General features: G+C 48.5%; 1 protein-coding gene across 2 annotated transcripts in view; it reads right to left on the bottom strand.

Annotated features, from left to right (window-relative positions):
- The window catches only part of fkbp6 (FKBP prolyl isomerase 6), a 54,454-nt gene that overhangs the window by 7,734 nt on the left and 21,444 nt on the right, over window positions 1-25,276 (bottom strand). The window contains exons 6-9 of one of the 2 annotated variants that reach the window (XM_085965072.1): window positions 24,612-24,731; window positions 19,662-19,856; window positions 12,805-12,914; window positions 11,539-11,624 (exon numbers count right to left, since the gene is read on the bottom strand). In XM_085965072.1, the coding sequence (XP_085821198.1) occupies window positions 11,540-11,624; window positions 12,805-12,914; window positions 19,662-19,856; window positions 24,612-24,731 (510 nt within the window). In that variant the 3' untranslated portion in view covers window position 11,539. The remainder of the gene's footprint in view (window positions 1-11,538; window positions 11,625-12,804; window positions 12,915-19,661; window positions 19,857-24,611; window positions 24,732-25,276) is intronic. The other variant, XM_085965073.1, reaches the window with a different exon arrangement.

The raw sequence follows: 25,276 nt of genomic DNA, 5'->3' as shown, positions 1-25,276 counted from the left end.
CAATTACATAAGGCTTTGCTGAGACCACACCTGGAGTGCTGTGTACAGTTGGTCTTCTTAACCAAGGAAGGATATACTTGCCATTGAGGGAGTGCAACAAAGGTTCACCAGACTGATTCCTGGGATGAGGGGATTGTCCCATGAGGAGAGGTTGAGTAGACTAGGCCTATATTCTCTAGAGTTTAGAAGAATGAGGTGTGATCTCATTGAAACATAAAATTCTTAAGGGGCTTGACAGGGTAGGTGCAGGGAGGATGTTTCCCCTGGCTGGGGGAGTCTCGAACCAGGGGTCACAGTCTCAGAATAAGGGGTCGGCCATTTAGAATGGAGGAGAAATTTCTTCACTCAGAGGGTGGTGAATATTTGGAATTCTCTACCCCAGAGGGCTGTGGAGGCTCAGTCATTGAGTATATTCAAGACTGAGATCGATAGATTTTTGGATATTAAGGGAATCAAGGTGATATGGGGATAGTGCGGGAAGGTGGAGTTGAGGTAGAAGATCAGCCATGATCTTATTGAATGGTGGAGCAGGCTCGAAGGACCGAATGGCCTACTCCTGCTTCTATTTCTAATGTCCTTGTGTAATTCAGCCAAATGGCAGAACTTTAAATGATATAAAAGTTCAAACTGACATAGATGCAGATTTGAACATCCACTGATGAGAACCAGGGACAAACTGTACCCAGGCCAGGACAGTGTAATCCACAGTAACAGCAGCAACAGAGCCTAAAGCATCAATAGGACCAACACCAACAGGCCCCAAAGCACCAACAGGCCCAGTACCTACTTATGATTACATCTTAGCAGACAACGCAATATCTTTGCATATAAAAGTAAAATCATGGGTTTAACAAAGTAGGTTTTTGAAGGTTCCATTTAAGCTAGATCCATCAGTGAAACATCCAAACATCCAATTTATATCAGTGTGTCACCACAGTGAAAAGAAAAACATACTCCCACCAGTTCAACACTTTAATCAAAGGTTACAACCCCTGACTGATCTGTACTAATCCCAACACTCAATACCAGTTTTTCAGATACTTGCCAAATGTTGCAAAATTTGTAGATCGGCTGAGAAAATACTTCAAGCTCGATCAGAGTGGATGGATTGCAGATGTTTACTCACTTGCGGGGAAAGGTAATTGGTCATTTATCACTTACAAGGGCCTTATAAAAAATCCGCCAGTCAGCCGGCCAGAGTCAGACATTAGGTTCCAGCTGTAAACATTCAAACCGTGTCAACTGCAAGACAGATTCCTGGGATATTTCTCCATGAAACAGAATCTGCTTCAGGACTCAACTTGATGGAGTGATAAACTGCTGCTTAAACCAAGTAGGGTCAGAATTTATGGGAGATTAATTTCTCTCCCCTCTGATGTGGGAAGATCACAGGCTCTCCAGTTTCCAGACCGAGGTGACAGCACCCTGGCTGCAGCGTCCCCAGTGGAGATCATTCACTCCAGTCTCTACTGCGGTGAGCAACCGATACCCTGATCGACGAATCCTAAACAAAATTCACACACGCAGCGACGGTATAGTACAGACACGCCAATTTGAGGGTGCTGACAGATTGCGGGAATCAAACTCACCAGCGCCTGCAGAAGCCCTGCTACACGACAGAGATACTCAAATATCAGGAGCAGCCTTATTACTGAAAAATTAACCGCATCATAGTTTTAAACTGCTTTTGCACGTTCATATTTCTCCCTACCCCATTTTTCATTTCTAATTCTATTTAAGCTTTACTTTTTATTTGGTTTCTAACTTATCCTATCCCTTTTTCTTACTCCCTGAAACAAACTGCAAACTTACATTTATACAACCTTCCATCACATCTTTCGGAACATCCCAAAGCACTTCACATCCAATGAACGGTCTTGCAGTTTGGTCATTGTCAAAGCAAGCAGTTTTGTGCACAGCAAGATCCCACAAACAGCAATGGTGGTGCTGGCTGAGGGAGGAATGTTGGCCAGGGGGCACAAAGAGAATTCGCTGTTCATCTATCGAACTGCACGAAGGGACCTTTAAACACCACCTGAACCGCAAGAGCAAGCAGAGGGGACATCGGTTAAATGTTACATTTGAAGGACAGCACCTCTGACGACCCCTCAGATCCTCCACTGCTCTCTCTGTGGAGTGCCAGCCTCGTTTCATGTCCCAAGTTTCTTGAGCGTGACCTGAGCCCGCACCAAACCCAAGTTTACTCGCCTCTTTGCTGCTGCCTCCTGTTGTGTATTTTGTAGGTGGGACCCACTTTTAAATAAACGGCCTCTGCCAGCCTGGTTTCTTCAGCTAATCAAGGCCTGAAAGTTGACAGTTGTGTCGGTGACATGATCAGGTCACCTGACACGGCGTAGAATAGTAAACTAAGAGTGCTACCGCAAGGTGAGCTATTCTGTGTTGCGTAGAGTTAAAAACCATCCCTTCACTACTGGAATAAGGTGTCTTCTCTTTTGGTTTCCTTACTCTGCCCTCTGCTGAAAGGACAATGACAATTGCCTGCTCAGCTATTCTGTAAATGGCCTCCAGGGGGCATGCATCAGCTCAGACCGATTCTTTAGACATTGCCTCACTGCGAGGAGACACTTGACCTTTGCTCAGAGATCAGCCACCCAGTGTCTGGGAATTCATTTTTTATTTTGCCATTTTTCTCCACCCTCAAGGTGCTGACTTGTATTGGGTACAGTTCTATGGAGTCTGGCGGTCCTCCAGTACCTCATCCCAAGTGGGCATGCACGAGTCCCAGCAGGCTGCTTCACCACAGAGGGGCACCACAGCACAGTCCGACCCCAGTCTTCAATTGCCATCACATACATGCATGTCCAGCAGGGTTGACTGGTTGGTGATAAGCAGGAGCCCTGGTTGACTTTTACCATCCCCAACTCAAGGGTGCCAAAGCCACCTGTGGGCCCCACGTTGCAGTCCCAGCTGAGATCAGTTAACGCAACACAGACTGGGAACTGATCTTGGGCTTCCTGGTCTGTATGACTCAGAGCTACACCAGGTAGTGGTTAACCGTTAGAACCTTGAGGGAGCTATACAAGGAAATAGAAGTTTCCTATCACAGTAGAGTGGGGCTCCATGCCATTGCACCATGCAATAGCGTTTCTGAACCCATCAGTTCTCCTCCATGTCACACACCATCCTGACTTGGACATATATCGCTGTTCCTTCATGGACACTGCGTCAAAATCCTGGATCTCCCGACTTAACAGCCCCGTGGGAGTATACTTGCCACTCGGACTGTTCACATGGTTCAAGAAAGTGTCCCAGCACCACCACCTAGGGATGGGCAATAAATACCAGCCAGGCCCACATCCCGAGAATGAATTAAAAAAAGCTGCCCTGTGTGAGGGTAGTCAGTGCAATATTTGAACTCTTGACCTCTAGCCGTTTGCCCATTTTTTGGGGCATCTTCTGCATTATCCTAGTCCGTCCTATACAAGGGTCTCCCTCAGCCAGAACAGTCCAGTCTGATGTGGGTTCCACCCTAACATTTCTTTGCGTTAGAAACTGTAGTTTTAGGCTCAGATTTCTTGCACGTTATTTTTATTTCCATTTTTACAGAAATTTGATTGACCCAAATTATATTTTGACAAAACTTATGAAAATCACCTGCTGTATGAATTTTTAAAATGAGGGAATCCCAATATTTCACTAACCGCCCCTGCCCCCCCACCCAAGCTTCAGATTAATTTGCTCAGCTTCCTTTAGTCCTTTATACATGCAGCTGTACTACACACACACACCAGATCTTTCCTTTCCATTACCCTGCCCCTCCTCCACACCAACAGGCATTCTAAACATCTGTACCAAGGAACACCTCCTCCCTCCAGGTGTTACAGCTGTTGTGACAGTGTACCACAAAGTATGGGCTTCACCTTCACGGCCCCTACACGTCCCCAATCTCAGCCAGATGGGAAGAGGGAAGCCTTTATAAAGGAAGGGTGGGGGAGGCTCGAGCACATCCCAATGGCCAGTTAGAGACAGTCACATGGCAGAGGCAGGACACTTGCCCATCGCCTTGGTCAACAACTGATGCATGTGGAAATGGGAGAATAGCTCACAAGGGAGTGAGGAAAAAAAGAGATCAATGACCCTATAAATACAGTCAGCCTCATTGGCTGTGTCACACAGTAGCTGACCAAGTGAAGAAACAGAATCGCTGGGCTGCCTCTCCCTGCAAGAAATTTCAGGCAGGAAGAAGAGTTTCATTCCCTGGATCTCTGTGGAAGAGCGTTCCCAGGTTGACATCATCCCCGGTTTGAGGCTGCTGGAAGCATAAACCTGCAAGGCTCCTTAGAAAGGTCCCTACATCTAGCAAAGTGCTGGGGTTAATGATTTCTCCTGGATTAGGGAGCTATATACATGAAAACAGGGAACTACTTTGTGTTATATACATGATGAGTAAGGGAATCATGTGATGCAGTATGTGGTTAAACAGGGAGGACCAGCACACATTGCAGTTCAGAGGTACTTCAAACACCATCAGGTACCTCCTAGGAGGCAGGTAAATCGGTGTGTCTTAGATTAAAACCAAAGGGCCAATTTACCAGACAAATCTTGCAGCAACATTAAGGCATTACTATTTCATGAGGTGTGCAGATTATCGGAAGGAGATTCTGTCATGTTACACAGGAAAGTTGACCCATGTTGTGGGCTTGCTACAGTCCTATTAGAGTGTCCCTTGATTTTACCAGGTGGTCAAAGCCCAGCTAACTACCAGCACAAAGCCACCGTTGATTGGTCAGTGCCCAAGGTGCCGTTCAGCATGGGAGAACCCAATGTCTTAGTCCCACCAGGATACAAGGAGCGAGAGACTAACCGGTTGCTAGTCATGCTAGATAAAGGAAAGCTAATTTTCTTTGCAAACCTACAAGGCGCTAGATTGAAAATAGATCCAAGTCAAATGAAACTCAGTTGTACATAGGGGTTTGGGAGGGAAGTGGATAATCTCCATCCAGCCGACAAACAGTACCATTCTGCCAGGATCATGTGAATCCATTTCACCCAGAGATCTAATGGATCGCCACACAAGTTTTAGATCTATGGCAGCCATAGTTTGCCCAAACCCCTTTGATCAGAGGTTTACTCGCTTGATAACTTGGGAGTTGTTTTTCTGATTTCCTTGTTAAATAATATGAAGTATTAGTTTTGCCTTTGGTGGCTGTCCCTTTAAATCCAGTCACAATACACAAGTTTAAAAGCCGGCTGCAGTTCAGTTCCGTGTCTCCGCCTAAATCGATACGAATGTTACAAGGACGGTTCAAGCTGGTCTTCGAACTGTAGGCTCGAGGGAAGGAGCCAAACCTCGACCAAACAAACACACATTGTGCAAATTAGTCAGTTGTGTATATGGCAGCCAGTTATGTTTGAACCCAGCTGTCAGTTATTCAAATTCACAATTGGTGCAGGAATACACGCGTGCCTGAGTTGAAAGAATCTGCTTGGAAATCAAGAGTTAAGCCAGGTTAGTTCTGCTTCTGCAGTGAAGAGAAATACAAGAATCACTGTGTAGATAAAATGTTAACTTAAAAGAATACCAATTTAGTATTGGGATTGTGACCGTTTCTTATTTTCATTCCAAGGAATTAGTGTAACTTTACATACATTAGATTGCTGTTATTTATTCGCTTATTCATCTTTTATTCCACAACACTTGGTAGTTTGAACCTAGAATGAGATCTGATGCTGCAACAGTCCACTGCTTATCAGGCATGGTCCACAAGTCCAGAGAGGCATGGGTTAATTCTAGTAGCTAAAATACTTATCAGAAGGCTTTTCTGTTCATTATCCTCAGCTTATTACCAAAGGCTTACCTAGATATCAAAGCTATTGAAGATACTCTCAAAGTTATCTTAAGAGATGGGATTCAACTACGAGAGTAATCTAAATATGGAAGCTGAAAAATCTAGAGCAAGAAGGGTGGAACTGTTCCAAAAACTGCAGGTTAAATCCTAGGTGTAAGACCGCCTTCCTCCACTCCCCTCTTGCAGTGTTCGTTCCATAGCACCGGCAGCTCGGTGGTACCTTGTTCCAGTGACTACTACTCATATTCACACCGAGGCAACGAGTGTCCATCATTGATGGTAAGGTAGGCGAGTCCAATCCAATTGTCATCCAATAATCTCATGTGCACTTTGCAGCAGGAGTCATTGGATAACAATCTGGAGCTAGAATCTAGCTGGCTGAACGGCCGTCTCGCGGCTAGCCTGGGAAATACACCTAGTGCACTGCTTAATACTACACCTCAAAAGGGGAGGGTGAAAGAGATCAATGTATTTCCTTTTATGGGGAGGTGGGAGGATGAAGAAAGCATCCTCAGCCCAGCCATCTTCAGCGGTTTCATCAATGACTTTCCCTTTCCCCCCGTCATAAGGTCAGGAGTGGGGCTATTCACTGACTATCAGTGTTCAGCTCCATTCACAACTCCTCCGATAATGAAGCAGCCCATGCCAGCCTACAGCAGGAGCTAGATAACACCCAGGCAAGCGGCTGGTAACATTCGCTGACTTGGACCAGTCATATCAACACCATGGCTAGAAGATCAAGGCAGAGGATGGTTACTCTGCAATGAGGGGCTCACCTCCTGACCTCTCAAACCCTCTTCACCATCTACCAGACTCAAGTCAGAAGCGTGCTTGCTCACCACCCTCGCAGTCACAACAACAACGCTCAAGAAGCTCCAGATCGCTTCATCTGTGCCCCGACACTGGACTCAACATTTTCTCCATGTTCCTGCAGTTTGTACAGTCATAGGATGCACTGCAACAACTCACCAAGGTTACTTCAACAGTATCTCCCACCTGTGACCTCTACCACCTAGCAGGACAACAGCAGAAATGTGGGAACACCATCATCCGCACACCATCCCGACTTAGACATATTTGCCGTTCCTTCATTATCGCCGGGTCAATATCCTGGAATTACTTACCTAAAACCATTGTGGGAGCACAATCACCAAAGACTGCAGCGGTTCAAGGCCCACCACCACTTTCTCAGGACAACTAGGGATGGACAATAAATGCTGCCTCGCCAGATTCACCCACAACCAGAGAACAAGTAACAAAGAAAGAAAGAAAGTGCTTGCATTTTCATGACCTCAGGACATCCTAGAGCACTTTACAGCCAATTAAGTTTTTTTTATAGTCATTTATGGGATGTGGGCGTCGCTGGCAAGGCCGGCATTTATTGCCCATCCCCAACTGCCCTTGAGAAGGTGATGGTGAACCGCCTTCTTGAACCGCTGCAGTCCGTGTGGTGAAGGTACTCCCACAGTGCTGTTAGGGAGGGAGTTCCAGGATTTTGACCCAGCGACGATGAAGGATCGGCGATATACTTCTAAATCAGGATGGTGTGTGACTTGGAGGGGAACGTGGAGATGATGTTCCCATGTTTTTGAAATGCAGTCACTGTTGTAATGTAGGAAACGCAGTAGGCAATTAGCACACAGCAAGGTCCCACAAGCAGCAATGAGATAATGACCAGAAAAAAAATTTTTGTTTTTAAAATTATTTTTAAAAAGTGACGACAGTTGAGGGATAAATATTGGCCAGGACACCAGGGAGAACTTCCCTGCTCTTCTGCGAAGAGAGCCATGGGACCTCTTGCATCTGCCAGAGAAGGAAGACGGAGCCTCGGTTTAACGTCTCATGTGAAAGACGGCACTCCCTCAGTCTAGGCTGGCACTTCAGTGCAGTACTATGTTCTCAAGTCTCTGAAGTGGGGCTTGAACCCACGACCTTACTCTTACTCAAGAGGCGAGTGCGCTACCACTGAGCCAAGGCTGACAACTTGAAAAACATTTTAAAAAAAGAGATAAAAAAGTGAGAGTTCTGTGGTTTAACGAACCCTTTTATTTTCCCCAATGACCTCAACATGCATCTTGGCTGCTGGTCACTCTCCTAGTCACAGCCTGAATGAAGGATACACAGTGCAGCTATTTGTCTTACACTCCCCTGTAAGTAATTAGAAAATTCACAAAAGGTGAGATGATGATTAGTGTTAAGGCTCCAGAGACAGCATGCAGTGCAGTCAGTGGCAGAAACACTTTGCATTCTATCCAAAACTATCACTTTACACAAAACTGGGTTTGTTGAATCCACCAGAGCTGGCCAGCACAAACATGTAGCGCTGGTGAGAGGACGATCACGTGACACAGCTGAGGCAGTGTTAGTGGTTGGTGCCAGGAGAGGGGGTGACAGGCAATGGCTATCCGGGGGCATCACAGGTTTCTGCTGGGCTGCCATCGGTGTCAATCAATGTCACTCAGCAACTCCACACTGGCAGGTATTATAAAGCTACATGGATCTGATGAGCTAGGGCTCGTGGAATTATTGGCATATTCAGCTGCTGGATTGAAAAGGGACCTGGAATAGGAAGCGGAAGGTGGTGATAAATGGAAAGAGCTCTGTCTGGGGGGAGGGGGGCAGTGACTAGTGGAGCTCGACGGGGGCCAATTCTGGGTCGCCTGCTGTGAACGCAGAACTTGAGGACAGATTTAAGGCTAAACGAGCCTCAAGTGAGACAAGACGTTAGAAAAACCTACCTGCCTCCCCCCCCCCCTGCTGAGCAGTGGCTGTAAGGAACAGACTGTAAACTAATTAAAGCAGTCAATTAATGGCCTCAAACAGGGAGAGATTTGATTCGGAACGAGACTCATACTATCGCAATGGGCCAAGACTGAATCAAATAAATCCATGGGAGAAGACGGGCTCTGCTAGAATGGGGGTGGGGGGGGGGGGGGCTGTGGAGAAAGAGGCAAAAGAATGTTGTGTGTGATGGGCAACAGGCCAGGGTTGATTATTGGAGAGGTCAGGATAGATGAGCATTCTGGAGTTGTGCTTGATTACTCTTCCGAGATCACAGAGTATTTATATAGAACTTTCCCTTGGCAGATTAAATGAGTTGGGTAGAGTCCATGATCGGGAGCAGATCGGTGAGCATGCAGATTATTCCCCTCTCTCCAAAGAAACTGCCACAGCTCTTTGTTCAGTGACCCACTCCGAGCTGGCGAGACCCCCACTAAAGGGAAATAGAACAGCCATCCACTGCTAATGCTGCAGCTAACCTCACAGGCACAGTAGCAACAGAGGGTTCATCAGACTGCATGGAATGGCCAGTGAGTGACAGAATTCGAGGCCTGCTGATCATTCTGTTGACTGCGTGGTTTATGTGAGATCAGCCACTGCTCATCGTGTCTTGATGTTGGTTTTGAAATTAAAGTACTCATTTTGGAAACTTTTGTGGTGTCCTGATCAACAGAAAATTAACAGTCTCCTGGGGGGAGACAACAAAAAGAGAAAACTTCACAGCTGCCTGGAGTGAGATCAGAGTTGCTTCCAAAGAAATTGTTCATTAATTTTTTTTTCCATTTTCGATGTCTTGCAGAAACTTTTACACAAGATATACCATTGCCCTTTTAAATGCTTCTGTGGGACACACTCTCTAGATATGAACCGGAATTGAACAGAACTTTCCTACTGAAAAGCGACCTCGGTTTCAGACCTATATGTGCCCAGATTTTGTGGTACCAGTGATGTTCTTACACTTAATTTTAGTATTAATATAATTTAGATGGAGAAAAAAAAATACATTGCACTTAGTGTGTTACTCTTAATTCAACTAATAAAGTAGTCACCACTAGTGACAGACCTGTACCCATCATTACTGCACCCCAGTGTTATACAGTGACAGACCTGTGCCCACTAGTACTGTACCCGTTATACAGTGACAGACCTGTACCCAACAGTATGGCACCCCAGTGTTACAGTGACAGACCTGTACCCAACAGTACTGTACCCCAGTGTTATACAGTGACAGAGCTGTACCCAACAGTACTGTACCCCAGTGTTGCACAGTGACAGACCTGTACCCAACAGTATGGCACCCCAGTGTTATACAGTGACAGAGCTGTACCCACCAGTACTGCACCCCAGTGTGTGACAGAGCTGTACCCAACAGTAATGCACCCCAGTGTTATACAGTGACAGACCTGTACCCACCAGTACTGCACCCGTTATACAGTGACAGACCTGCATCCAACAGTACTGTACCCTAATGGTATAGTGACAGACCTGTACCCACCAGTACAGTACCCGTTATACAGTGAGAACTGTACCCACCAGTACTGTACTCGTGTTATAGGGACAGACCTGTGCCCACCAGTACTGTACCCCAGTGTTATACAGCGACAGAATTGTACCCACCAGTACTGTACCCCAGTGTTATAGTGACAGACCTGTACCCGCCAGTATTGTACCCCAGTGTTATACAGTGGCAGATCTGTACCCAACAGTACTGTACCCGTGTTATGCAGTGACAGACTTGTACCCACCAGTACTATACCCCTGTATTATAGTGACAGACCTGTACCCATCAATACTGTACCCCAGTGTTATACAGTGACAAACCTGTACCCATCAATACTACACCTCAATGGCAAGGGTGTGAAATGGGACCCTCACACTCGTTTACTATGGGGTGCTTCTCGGAGGAATCATGGAACATTGTTGGGCACAGTAGAGGGAGCTTTACTTGACTGGAGAATGCACAACATCAATATCCCTCACTTGGACCACAACATTAACCAGTAGAAAAGTTTGACCTTCCTACAGCGCTGTGCACAGAGTCAGGCAACAACATGCCACGTTCAGATCAAACAATCAGCCAGCTACACTCCAGTCAGATCAGACCAGAATCAGCCAGCTACACTCCAGTCAGATCAGACCAGAATCAGCCAGCTACACTCCAGTCAGATCAGACCAGAATCAGCCAGCTACACTCCAGTCAGATCAGACCAGAATCAGTCAGTGACACTCCAGTCAGATCTGACATCCATTAACTGGCACCACAGCAAACATTTCAAACTACCAGAGAAATCCTGGTCTTTGCCAAGTTGGCTGATCTTAGCTAGGATGGCATTAGGGAGCAACAACTGGTGCCGTCACCCTGGGTTATGAGGGGGGAGGGGGAAGTAACAGCCAGGATTGCTGCACCAATCGTTATCCAGCAAGTCGTGGGTGTCAAGAAGGGACAGGCTGTGAGGCCTCCATTGTCAAATTATCCACCAACACCCAGTATCGAAGATAGGCATAGGAATCACTAGACGGAAAGAGACCAAGGTGGATCTAGCTCACCACCTAGCATCCTGCATGATACAACGATAATGCAGTTGTTAACTAATCATAGCGATCAATCTCGATCAATGAGTCTACAACAGACCCAGACACGAGGTGAGGAAAACCCCAGCGGTGGAGAGCTTTGGGAACCAGAGGTCCAAAGTCACCTGCTTCTCCCAAGCACTCTACACGTACCACACGTCATGTCTCAGATTACTCACATACTGCATCCCAAAGGTCGCTTGGATGAGCCGCAGATGATGGTAAAATTGCAACTCTCAGCACCTTCAAGGGCAGATACCCGGCAATAAGTCCTCCCACCAGAGGCAGCTGAACAAGCCCCGCGCTACAATGAAGCAGAGTGCCTGCTCTCAGCTACTTCCCACATCTACGTAGGAACAAGTCACCCGCGACTCACCTTAGTCTTTCACTACCGCAGGTTCCTTGGCAGCAAACATCCTTCTACACATTTCCTTCTCCTTCAGGTTCCACTCTCGATAGCAGCTAGGCGAAAGGGAAACCGAACAAAGACAAAATTCACCAGCTAGAAATTCCACACTTCAGGGCATCACTTATGGAACACTCTCCCTTCCCTTTAGGCTGCCGCCTCTCCAAAACATACAATTCCTAGGCCCATTTCCTTGGTTTAAAAAAATATATATATAAAACCAATGCCGCCCTGACCAGTGACCTGATGGTACATGCGAGTGAGGCGACACACTTAGTGGTTTCCGCCTCTGTACTCAGATTGCAACAGGCTGTAAAATCATAGAATTATACCCATGCCCAATCAACCCAAGTCACACCAATGCTGGCGCTCCAAAGCGCTGCTCGACAATTTTGCTTTTACGAACAAGGTTTTAAACAGTAGTGTGAACAGAGTTGCTGGCCTCAACATGCACCAACACTCTGTATTACTGTCCCTCGTGGCAAAGCCCACCAGCACCACCCAGTGCCAGAATCGCAGTACTGCAAGGATAAACTGCACATCACTCTCCGAATGCCACCATCGCTGAACTATGCTCGCTGTCTTAATATTAGCATTCCGCGGGGTCCCGTCAGCTTACCAACTACTGGCTCCTCTGGCACATCAACTTCCAAAGCACAGAAGTGAAATTTCCTTAAAAAAGATTGCAGTAAAAGCATTTTCTCATTCCTAGACACTGACGGACTGAGCCTGCTGCCTTCTGGCATTCACATTTTTAAAAACATCTATGATGTGTTCATTTTAATGTTGAAATACATGTATGAATTTACCCTGAAATACTGCACTGGAGACACCGACTATCCTCCCGATCCCAGCAAGTCCACCCCCGATCTGGAGCTCAAAGGCTCAACTGGAGAACATCTTATCGCCGTGGCAATGCTCTTAATACAACAATGGAATTAAAACAGTAATAAAAAATAAAAACTGCGCATTGTTGCCTTCTGTGATTATAATGAACGGTCAGTTTGATTATCGTGTGCTCCTGATGTGGCTCAAAGGTTTTCCGATGTGCATTCCTGGTGGGTGAGACTCCCTCACCAAGAGCACAGTCAGAAAATAGCCTCTTATCATCTGTAACGTCCCGTTATTTTAAACATGCAACTTATTTTTTCCATACAACAGTCAGCAGGTGAGCAGGGAGGCCGTGCGTTATCGCCTGCAGATCCAGGGGTTTCTGGGCGGTCAGACTCTGCTCACCTGTCCAGCTTCACCAGGGCACGGTTGATGTCAGGGTTGAATGGCTCCAGTTTCTGTGCCCTCAACAGGAAATCCTTGGCCTTGTCGTACTCCAGCAGCAGCAAGCAGGCCTGGCACAGGGCAGCACCACAAAAGGAAGCTTGGTTAACGGCGAGAAGGACTACACGCACCATCGCTCAGATCAGGCAACCATTCGGCAATTTGCTCACTGCAAGTGAGGCGATGCCATTTGGGAAACAACAAAGTCACAAGACAACCTCACTCCTGAATGGAGCGAGATCGTGAAACTTTCTATATAGTCTCCCCATGTTCTCCTGAAGGTGCCGACTGTTGCTGATCTACATTCCACACATTTACCTCACCCAAGCAGCTATTCTTCATATGTAAGCCTAGACTGCAAGTACTGGCGAACTATTTTATCGTGGGGGGCATCACAGCTTAACCCAATCCTGACATCTATAGATGTTTGTGAAGAGCGAATGACTTTGGACCTCTGGTTCCCAAAACTCTTCACCACTGGGGGTTTTCTCGCCTCATGTCTGGGTCTGTTGTAGACTCATTGATAAGAGTTTGCTTGCTATGATCAGTCAACAACTTCATTATGATTGCATCATGCAACTACTGGGATGGTAAAAGGCGAACTAGCCGGTCCGTAGGCTTTTATAAGAACAATAAGAAACAGGAGTCGGCCATTCGGCCCCTCGAGCCTGCTCCGCCATTCAATGAGATTATGGCTGATCTGATCTTGGCCTCAACTCCACTCTCCGATATTTCAAAAATCTATCTATCCCTGCCTTGAATATATTCAATGACCCAGCCTCCACAGCTCTCTGGGGTAGAGAATTCCAAAGACTCATGACCCTCAGAAGAAATTCCTCCTTATCTCCGTTTTAAATGGGCGACCCCTTATCCTGAAACTATGCCCTCTAGATCTAGATTCCCCCATGAGGGGAAACATCCTCCCTGCATCAACCCTGTCAAGCCCCCTCTGTAGTGTATGTACCTTTAAGAGCCCGTGTACTGTAATACCGGTAGTGACCACTCGGGTATATAAGCCTGTATAGCGTCTTGTATCTTTTAGTTCACCTCCAGACTTTGTTCAGTAAACACCTGTTAAACCAACTCCTGCATTCCGTGTCTTCATTAACACACGGATACAACAGTGGCGACGAATTGGAAACGGACTTACCTGCAATTCGGCAGCACCTCAAGGAGATCGATTCCTCAGACAAGAGTCGGGAAAAAAAGAAGAAAAACTGTGGTTTCACCAGCTAGCCGGGCTGGGGGCAGGTACTGCACTAATCCTTCCTGGGCGGCGGGCTGGGGCTCGATCGGGTGGCTCTGCAGCGGGGCCGAGCAGCGAGTCGGAAGGCGGAGACAAACAGAGATGGAGGGTGGAGCACTCGGGAGACGGCCGGCACTGCAAAGCAGGTCGGCATTCGGACCAAGCAGAGGGAGGGAAAAGTCCCAAAGAGTCCGGCGGGAACGAGTCTCCAACTATTAAAAATATCTGTGTAAATAAAAACCGCGGAGAACAGCGTTGTCAGCAGCGGCAGCGGCGGGAAAGCGCGGGAGGCGCCATTTTTGATTTTTCAGGATGCCTAAGACTGGCAATATTACTGCTTTCGATAGTGATATAGAGGATTGGACCACATATGTCGAAAGAGTGGAGGTATATTGCACAGCGAATGAAATAGAGGATGATAAAAAGGCATCGGTACTTCTAAATCTGATGGGCGCAAGGACATAAGGGCTGTTACGAAACTTAATCACTCCAGCCAAACCGATGGAAAGAATTTTAAGGAGATTGTTGATACCCTACAGGAGCACTTAAACCCAACACCGCTGCTAATAGCGGAACGATTCAAATTCTTCAAGAGGAATCAGCACAAGAATGAAAGTAACGCTGATTACCTCACCGAATTAAGAAAGCTATCAAAGCACTGCCAATTCGGGGCAGGACTGGCAGATTCTCTGAGACAAATTCGTCTGCAGTCTCCTAAGTGAAGGAACATAGAAAAGGCTACTTTCTGAGAAAGATTTGACACTGGACAAGGCTTTCAGTATGGTATGGCTGTATCATACGAAGCAGCAGCAAGAGGAGCTGCAGAGATACAGCAAAAGCCACAGGACTTTGGCACCCATGAAATGACACGGGGTTTCGAGAGATGTTATCGCTGCGGCAGATCCACCCATGACCAGAGGGACTGCTGGTTCAAGGACAAAGCATGCAGGCAATGCGGAAAGATGGGACACATTGCACGTGTATGCCGATCTGGAAAAAAAAAAATCCACTGACAGAAAAAAAATCAATAAGGAAAAGTACAGAAAGGTACAAATGATGACGGACAGTAGCTCCGAAGACCAGAAGAGCGATAGCGACTCCGGAAACAAGAGACTAAGCTGTCTCAAATTACATAATGTAATTGCCAAAGAAGATTACCAGACCATTTGGGTTAGCCTCACAATAGCGGGGTCCCCAGTTAAAATGGAGCTAGATACAGGATCAGCTCTGACCGTCATAAGTCGACGGGATTACGAGCGGCTATTTCCGCATATACCTTTGAAAGACACATCCATTATCTTGAAGACATATACGGGGCAGAAAGTATACCCCAGAGGGAAAATAAAAGGTGCCTGTTGTATACAACGGCAAGGAAATACCGAAGTTGTATTTATACGTTCTGCAAGATGGTGGTCCACCGTTGTTGGGACGTGAATGGATCAGGAAGATACGTTTAGACTGGCACTCCATTCAGGCACTGACGGTGACCAGTAAGAAAAAAAATGATGATGACATCATACCTGAACGATTAAAAGACATCTTGGCTAACGCCAAAGAAGTGTTTCAACAGGAACTAGGAACCTTGAAAGGCGTCACCGCCTCAATAAAAGTGGAAGATGCGGCAATTCCCAAGTTTTTTTTTTAAGGCAAGGCCGGTGCCATACGCAATTCGTCCAGCAGTCGAGGCAGAGCTGGAGAATTTGGAAAAAGCAGGCGTGTTATCCAAGGTAGATTGGAGCGAGTGGGCAACACCCATCGTCCCGGTCATGAAGAAAACGTTGAATAATGATAACTCTGAAGAACAGAGAAAAATTCACATCTGTGGGGACTTCAAGGTGACTGTAAACCCGGTCCTTCACACAATACAGTATCCTCTTCCAAGGATAGAAGATATTTTCGCCTCACTATCCGGAGGGAAACGTTTCACCAAAATTGACTTGGCACAGGCATATCTACAGATGGAGGTTGAGGAGGCCTCTAAAAAGTATCTCACGATAAACACACACAAAGGCCTGTACCGGTACAATCGACTGGTTTTCAGAGTAGCATCAGCTCCAGCTATCTGGCAAAGAGCTATGGAGCAAGTCCTGCAAGGGATTCCGGGAACTCAATGCTACCTAGACGACATCCTTGTAACAGGAGAAAACGACAACGAGCACCTTGCCAATTTGGAGCAGGTGCTCACTAGGCTGAGGGAACGGGGCCTACGAGCAAATCGCCCCAAGTGCGAATTTTTCCAGAAACAAATATCATATTGTGGCCATATAATTAACGAAGAAGGGTTGCATAAGTCACCTGAAAAAATTGAAGCGGTCATAAAAGCCCCAGCACCTGAAAATGTCTCACAATTAAGGTCGTTCCTGGGATTGATAAATTACTATCATAAATTTTTACCGAACTTGTCAACTGTTCTGCACCCTCTTAACGCACTGCTACAAACGGGAGTAATTTGGGAATGGAGCGAAGACTGTAAACGTGCTTTCCATAAATGCAAAGGCTTGATCACGTCCAAGGAAGTGTTGGCTCATTACAACCCATCACTGCCAATCAGACTGGCGTGCGATGCATCCCCTTACGGCGTAGGAGCGGTATTATCGCATAGATTCCCTGATGGCTCAGAGCGGCCGATAGCTTTTGCGTCACGCTCATTGAACTCAGCTGAGCGTAACTATGCCCAGATCGACAGGGAAGCACTCAGCCTGGTGTGGGGAGTGAAGAAATTCAACCATTACCTACATGGACAAAAATTTACCTTGTTGACTGACCATCAACCCCTCGTCTCCATATTCAACCCTAAAAAGGGCGTTCCCATTATGACCGCGCAAAGGCTACAGAGGTGGTCCCTTTTCCTAGGGGCACACCAATATGACATAGAATACAAAGGATCAAAACAGCATGGGAATGCTGACGGTTTATCTCGCCTACCGTTGCCAACAGTAGAAGAGGCACCTACAGTGGACGCAGTGGAGATGTTCCACTCAACCATAGTAGAATGTCTACCAGTAACAAATTCTACCATTGAAAAGGAAACGAGAAATGACCCGACTCTCTCACGAGTCTACGATTTAACGGTGAAGGGATGGCCAGCACATGGCGAACCACTGTTGCCAGCATTCTCGCAAAGAAGAGAACAGCTGTCAGTGTGCCGAGGAACCTTGATGTGTGGATCCAGAGTGGTGATTCCACCCAAACTCCAGGATAAAGTGCTAAAGGAGCTTCACGAGGGGCATCTGGGTGGAGTGAAAATGAAGAACCTAGCCAGGGCGTTTGTGTGGTGGCCAGGTATCGATGGAGACATCGAAGAAATGACCAAGAGCTGTCTAGGATGCCAGAAGGTCCAAAACGCCCCACCACAAGCCCCTCTACATCCATGGGAGTGGCCCTCATCTCCATGGCAAAGGGTACATATCGACTTTGCTGGTCCATTTATGGACTCAATGTTCTTAATCGCGGTTGATGCACACTCCAAGTGGCCGGAGGTAATAAAGATGTCCTCCACCACCACGGAAAAAACCATCACAGTATTAAGGACCATATTTGCCAGGAATGGGCTGCCTGAACAGATCTGTTCTGATAATGGACCACAATTTGTGTCCGAAGAATTCAGGAAGTTCTTAAAAAACAATGGGGTGAAGCACTACACGTCCACCCCATACCATCCCGCCACCAATGGATTAGCTGAAAGGTTTGTCCAGACCTTCAAGGCGGCCATAAAGGCCATGGGTAATGAAGACATAAATCTACAACATAAGGTAGATAACTTCTTGTTTGCATACAGGAATGCAACACATGTGGTTACAAACCAAACTCCCGCCATGATGTTTTTCAATAGAAGACTAAGATGCCGGCTGGATTTGATCAAGCCAAACATCAGAAGGGACGTTGAGAACCGGCAATTTCAAGGCATGAATGAAAGGCCAACTAGAACCTTCCAGATAGGTCAACAAGTTTTGGCCCGGGACTACCGTACCGAGAAATGGCAGCCTGGAACTATTTGCACACGACTAGGACCGCTGATGTATACCGTGGACATTGGTGAAAGCATAATAAGGCGCCATGCTGACCAGATCATAGAGTCATCCGAAAAGGGACAACCTACACCACAACTCTATACGCCTAATGATGAAGCAGAGATACCCATAGTATCTACCTCCGATCCGGTGATACTGGAACCAGATGAACCCGACACTGGCATTCAAGCCGAATCGACCTTGCCAAAAGAACCTACTACACCACCGAAAACTACTCCACCACCGAGGCGTTATCCGGACCGAATCAGGAAGCCTCCAGAGAGACTGACTTATAATTGATTAACTGCAGCAAATGTGTAGATTATTGTTCTTGTAAACATGTTAATTAATGATTACTAAAAATGTTATGTACTAATTATCTAAAAGGGGAGGAATTGTAGTGTATGTACCTTTAAGAGCCCCTGTGTACTGTAATACCGGTAGTGACCACTCGGGTATATAAGCCTGTATGTATAGCGTCTTGTATCTTTTAGTTCACCTCCAGACTTTGTTCAGTAAACACCTGTTAAACCAACTCCTGCATTCCGTGTCTTCATTAACACACGGATACAACACCCTCAGAATCTTATATGTTTCAGTAAGATCATCTCTCATTCTTCTAAACTCCAGTGAGTATAGGCCCAACCTGCTAAACCTTTCCTCATAAGACAACCCTTCAACTCAGGAATCAACCTAGTGAATCTTCTCTGAACTGCAATGCAAGTACCGTATATGAAGTTATTGTCCAGCAATTCCTATGTATACTCCCTAGCAGGGATTACTGAATCAGGAGCAGGAAATTTAGTGGATTCTTCCCAAGGCAAATTGTTAAGCCCCAGCTAACTCAGCACAGGCAGAGAATCGAACCTGGGGCGTCCCTGGTCTGTACTATGCTAGACAGTGCATCATAACTGAGTCACTGGGGAGCTGAAACTCCGACTCAGATCAAAAACTTAAATATACCTGGTCATTTAATTTACAAAACTTCAATCTTAAACGTCTCCATTCTTTGAATGCAAGCATATTCAGCATAGGCTAAACAACATGTTGTCACTAAAGTAGTGCATTTCCCTGTTGGTGGATCTTGGCAGGTATCATATCGATCAAGCTAGGCTCTTAAAGGTCACTGCCAGTGCTCCCTGTAAGCTTTGTTGAGGATTTCCAAAGTGGCCCAGGTTGTGAATCTGTCCTCAAGTATACAAGCACCAGCAGTCCTTTCTGCAGTCTGGGGATATTCCTCCACTTCCCCCAACATTTTCAACCAGGCTTAAAAATGGAGAACCTCTCTCTGCACAGCCACAATCTCCCTGGGCAACCACAGTCGCTCCACTCTCTAGAACGTCCATGACGGACTGCTGAATGTGTACAGGTCTAGTGCCCTATCTTCAAAATGGATGCATTGAAGTGGGGTCAATGCTTAATGCCGATCTGGGCCAGAAATGGTTCTGTTCCACAGCATAAAGATCCCTCACCTTGAGCACAGAATTCACATCAATAAAAATAAAATGGCGGCTTACTGGGCAGGGGACAATGTGGGTTTACAAGTGTGCACGCCCACTCACCTGGCCACACCTGAACAGTGCTTTGGGGTTCTTGCTTTCAATCTGTAGAGCTCGCTCCCCATAAACCAGCGCACGGCCTGGTGAATTCAGCTTCAGACTGACTATTGACAGGTTCAGGAACAGCAACAGTTTGGAGGAGTGAACTTGCTTTTGCTCGTCATCGGCTGGGTGGCGGCGAGCAAACACCGACAGAGCCTAAGTAGAAATACTGAGAATGAGGACAATGTGTGTGGGGGCGCAACTCTGACACTGTGCTGTCCCCTCTGGGACTAAACATAGCCGAGAAAATAACATGCAATTAAGACCGTGAAATTGGCAAATTAGTTCCACATTCCAATGGATGCAACGCTATAGACAGAGGAACCCTTGAAGGAGATAATGAGATAGATGAGAGAGAGCGACACAGACATTCAGCTCGAGTTACATGGCACGAATTCAATTAGAAAGCTTGAAGGAGAATTTTCCAACTTTGCACTCCCACCGGAGAGTCTCACCCAGAGAACATACTGGAAATTCAGGTGGAATTATGGAACCCTGTAGGGGGCGTGGCCACTAATGAGGGATCATGGGGACCCGTGTAGGGGGCGTGGCCACTAATGAGGGATCATGGGGACCCGTGTAGGGGGCGTGGCCACTGAGGGATCATGGGGACCCGTGTAAGGGGTGTGGCCACTGAGGGATCATGGGGACCCGTGTAAGGGGTGTGGCCACTGAGGGATCATGGGGACCCGTGTAGGGGGAGTGGCCACTGAGGGATCATGGGGACCCGTGTAGGGGGCGTGGCCACTGAGGGATCATGGGGACCCGTGTAAGGGGAGTGGCCACTAATGAGGGATCATGGGGACCCGTGTAGGGGGCGTGGCCACTGAGGGACCATGGGGACCCGTGTAGGGGGCGTGGCCACTGAGGGATCATGGGGACCCGTGTAGGGGGTGTGGCCACTGAGGGATCATGGGGACCCATGTAGGGGGCGTGGCCACTGAGGGATCATGGGGACCCGTGTAGGGGGAGTGGCCACTGAGGGATCATGGGGACCCATGTGGCCGGGGGGGGGGGGGGGGGGGGGTGACCAGAAGAGCTTACACCCCTCTGCTCACACCAATGCTTTCTGGAAACCTGCGCTGTCGAGGGGATGGCGTGTAGGCCGCACCCAGTCAAAGTGAGGCTGCATATGGGGGCTTGATGAGAGAGGGGGCAGAAGTTAGAAACTTTAAATCTCAGTACTCGAGCAATGTTGACATCCCAACACCAACTACGATTGAAGATTACACTCAACAGAAGGAAAGAGAACCGCCCAGAAATATACAAGACAACAGCATCGAAAAGAGATGACAGCTTAATGCTTCAGGTGGGACAAACGAGGGGAGAAGACAAGAGGTAGCAGACAGGAGGACAGAGTGAGTACTAGGAACAACCAATGTCTTTAATAGGCTGTGAATAGATTTGTAACAAAGCTGAGCAAGAGTGGATGATAGCCAGAGATACTGCCAGCAAGTATCCCAGGAGCCCGAGACTAACATATGCACCATCAATATCGAGGGCCATTGATACTGGCAGATGAATATGTTGCTCCTTACCCCAATCTAACTGATGGTGCTTTTCAGTTTAATCTTGTAGCCTTGTTGGCTCCTCCTCCCCTAGGTTTGAGGCCACTGCTGATGTCACTCTGCAGCAACCAACTTTGGGGAGAGGAAGAGGGAAGAACATATTTCGCTATGTTTACTCTCCTTTTCCTTCTCTCCCCCCCCCAAATGATCACCAGCACGCTGTCCAAGAATGATAGGAACTTGTTGGGGCAGAAATGGATTGTAATCTGTACAGCGAGATTCAATCCAAGGGATTATCGCCCAAGGCTACATTCAATATTCTATTGAACAGAAAGGCAGAGTGAACCAACCCATTTGTCTATTACATCGCCCTCACGGTGCAAGGTTGTTTCAGGCCACACAATGGGGATCTGAGGTGGTAACTGATCATACAACACATACAATCTCGAATATCTTGTGCTACTGGCAGAGATGCCCGACATTGTACCATTAAGACACATTGCTGCTTAAATTGTTCCATTTGGTCTACAGCCTGGTAGCCCTGGTCACACATCAAAAGGATAAACCCTGAAAAATGGAGGCAACGGATTTGATTGGCTGCTGTTCGAGTCCTTTGAAAACGGGGCAGGTCCCTCGATTGGCTGGCTCCCTCAGATTGACACACGGGCAGATGTTAATATTTATTCAGATATTGGGCAGAAAAAGGTGCTCGCAGGATCAGCGGGTGGGCTCTCTCTAAATACCTCCTGTGAATACCGTCACAGCCCGAGGGGAACCCCGTGAATACGGTCACACCCCGAGGGGAACCCCCCGTGAATACCGGCACACCAGGGGAACCCCCGTGAATACTGTCACACCCCGAGGGGAACCCCCTGTGAATACTGACACTCACCGAGGAGAACCCCGTGAATACTGTCACACCCCGAGGGGAACACCCCGTCAATACTGACACTCACCGAGGAGAACCCCGTGAATACTGACACTCCCCGAGGGGAACCCCCTGTGAATACTGACACTCCCCGAGGGGAACCCCCTGTGAATACGGACACTCCCCGAGGGGAACCCCCTGTGAATACGGACACACCCCGAGGGGAACCCCCTGTGAATACGGACACACCCCGAGGGGAACCCCCTGTGAATACTGACACTCCCCGAGGGGAACACCCCGTCAATACTGACACTCCCCGAGGGGAACACCCCGTCAATACTGACACTCCCCGAGGGGAGCACCCGGTCAATACTGACACTCCCCGAGGGGAACACCCCTGTGAATACTGACACTCCCCGAGGGGAACCCCCTGTGAATACTGTCACACCCCGAGGGGAACCCCCTGTGAATACGGACACACCCCGAGGGGAACCCCCTGTGAATACTGACACTCACCGAGGGGAACCCCCGTGAATACTGTCACACCTCGAGGGGAACCCCCTGTGAATACGGACACACCCCGAGGGGAACCCCCTGTGAATACTGACACTCACCGAGGAGAACCCCCTGTGAATACCGTCACAGCCCGAGGGGAACCCCCTGTGAATACCGTCACAGCCCGAGGGGAACCCCCCGTGAATACCGGCACACCAGGGGAACACCCCGTCAATACTGACACTCCCCGAGGGGAACACCCCGTCAATACGGACACTCACCGAGGAGAACCCCCTGTGAATACTGACACTCCCCGAGGGGAACCCCCTGTGAATACGGACACTCCCCGAGGGGAACCCCCGGTCAATACTGACACTCCCCGAGGGGAACACCCCGTCAATACGGACACTCCCCGAGGGGAACACCCCGTCAATACTGACACTCCCCGAGGGGAACACCCCGCCAATACTGACACTCCCCGAGGGGAACCCCCGGTCAATACTGACACTCCCCGAGGGGAACACCCCGTCAATACTGACACTCCCCGAGGGGAACACCCCGTCAATACTGACACTCCCCGAGGGGAACACCCCGTCAATACTGACACTCCCCGAGGGGAACACCCCGTCAATACTGACACTCCCCGAGGGGAACACCCCGTCAATACTGACACTCCCCGAGGGGAACACCCCGTCAATACTGACACTCCCCGAGGGGAACACCCCGTCAATACTGACACTCCCCGAGGGGAACACCCCGTCAATACTGACACTCCCTGAGGGGAACACCCCGTCAATACTGACACTCCCCGAGGGGAACACCCCGTCAATACTGACACTGCCCGAGGGGAACACCCCGTCAATACTGACACTCCCCGAGGGGAACCCCCCCGTCAATACTGACACTCCCCGAGGGGAACCCCCCGTCAATACTGACACTCCCCGAGGGGAAGCCTGTCAATACTGACACTCCCCGAGGGGAACACCCCGTCAATACTGACACTCCCCGAGGGGAACCCCCCCGTCAATACTGACACTCCCCGAGGGGAACCCCCCGTCAATACTGACACTCCCCGAGGGGAAGCCTGTCAATACTGACACTCCCCGAGGAGAACCCCCTGTGAATACTGACACTCCCCGAGGGGAACACCCCGTCAATACTGACACTCCCCGAGGGGAACCCCGTCAATACTGACACTCCCCGAGGGGAAGCCTGTCAATACTGACACTCCCCGAGGGGAACACCCCGTCAATACTGACACTCCCCGAGGGGAAGCCTGTCAATACTGACACTCCCCGAGGGGAACACCCCGTCAATACTGACACTCCCCGAGGGGAACACCCCGTCAATACTGACACTCCCCGAGGGGAAGCCTGTCAATACTGACACTCCCCGAGGGGAACACCCCGTCAATACTGACACTCCCCGAGGGGAACACCCCGTCAATACTGACACTCCCCGAGGGGAACACCCCGTCAATACTGACACTCCCCGAGGGGAACACCCCGTCAATACTGACACTCCCCGAGGGGAAGCCCGTCAATACTGACACTCCCCGAGGGGAAGCCCGTCAATACTGACACTCCCCGAGGGGAAGCCCGTCAATACTGACACTCCCCGAGGGGAACCCCCCATGAATACTGACACTACCCGAGGGGAAGCCCGTCAATACTGACACTCCCCGAGGGGAACCCCCCATGAATACTGACACTACCCGAGGGGAATCCCCTGTAAATACTGATACTCCCGAGGGGAATCCCGTCAATACTGGGACACCTCGAGGGGAACCACATCAATACTGGCACTCTCCGAGGGGAACTGCCTGCCAATACTGGAGCTCCTCGAGGGAAACCCTCGTCAATACTTGCGCACCCAGGGACCGCTCCTCTAATTCTATCTACCCAAAGGTGAGCAGTGTTACAATTACAGACTCTATTTACAGTTTGTGATCCAGGGCCTATTTCTATCCCGGGTTTCACAGTAGACCCATGGTGTCAGTAAGCTGCCTCTCTCCTTCACTTATCCCTGCCTGTTCGGTACCTTCTTGTATTGGTCCTTTGCATCCTCGTAACGTTGCTTTTGGAAGAAATAGTTCCCAAACTCCCGCTCCGTACTGGCCACTTTCAGCAGCTTCTCCAACGGATAAATAATCTGCTGCTCCTAAAACCGAGGAAACAAAACATCATCAAAGCAAGAACCGGCTGCCATCGGGCCTCTTGCCCACGCCCCAGCACCGCTCACCAACGCATTTTGGAACAAACAACCATTTAAAAAATGAAGTAGAATTCCACCGTGATCAACAACATGGGTTTTCATACTGCGCCCCTGGATCGCACAGAATGAGACAAGTCATCAGCCTCCTAGATATCTTTATTAAATTAACATATTTCTGTGGCAGTAATTGTAGCACTGCTCACCTTTGGGTAGATAGAATTAGGAGAAGTGTCTCGGGGAGCCCCCGCATCGAGTGGGGGTTCCCTTGGGAAGCCCCCGTTTCGACTCGGGGGAGGTTCCCCTCGGAGTGTGCCAGTATAGACTGAGGTTCCCCTCGGGGTGTGTCAGTCTAGACTGAGGTTCCCTCGGAGTGTGTCAGTATAGACTGAGGTTTCCCTCGGGGTGTGTCAGTCTAGACTGAGGTTCCCTCGGAGTGTGTCAGTCTAGACTGGGGGTTCCCTTGGAGTGTGCCAGTATAGACTGAGGTTCCC

Source organism: Somniosus microcephalus, chromosome 22, assembly GCF_052327205.1.
Source record: "Somniosus microcephalus isolate GS21.2 chromosome 22, FLI_Smic_1.0, whole genome shotgun sequence".
NCBI lineage: Eukaryota > Metazoa > Chordata > Chondrichthyes > Squaliformes > Somniosidae > Somniosus > Somniosus microcephalus.
This window is presented reverse-complemented; position numbering and strand designations above follow the sequence as displayed.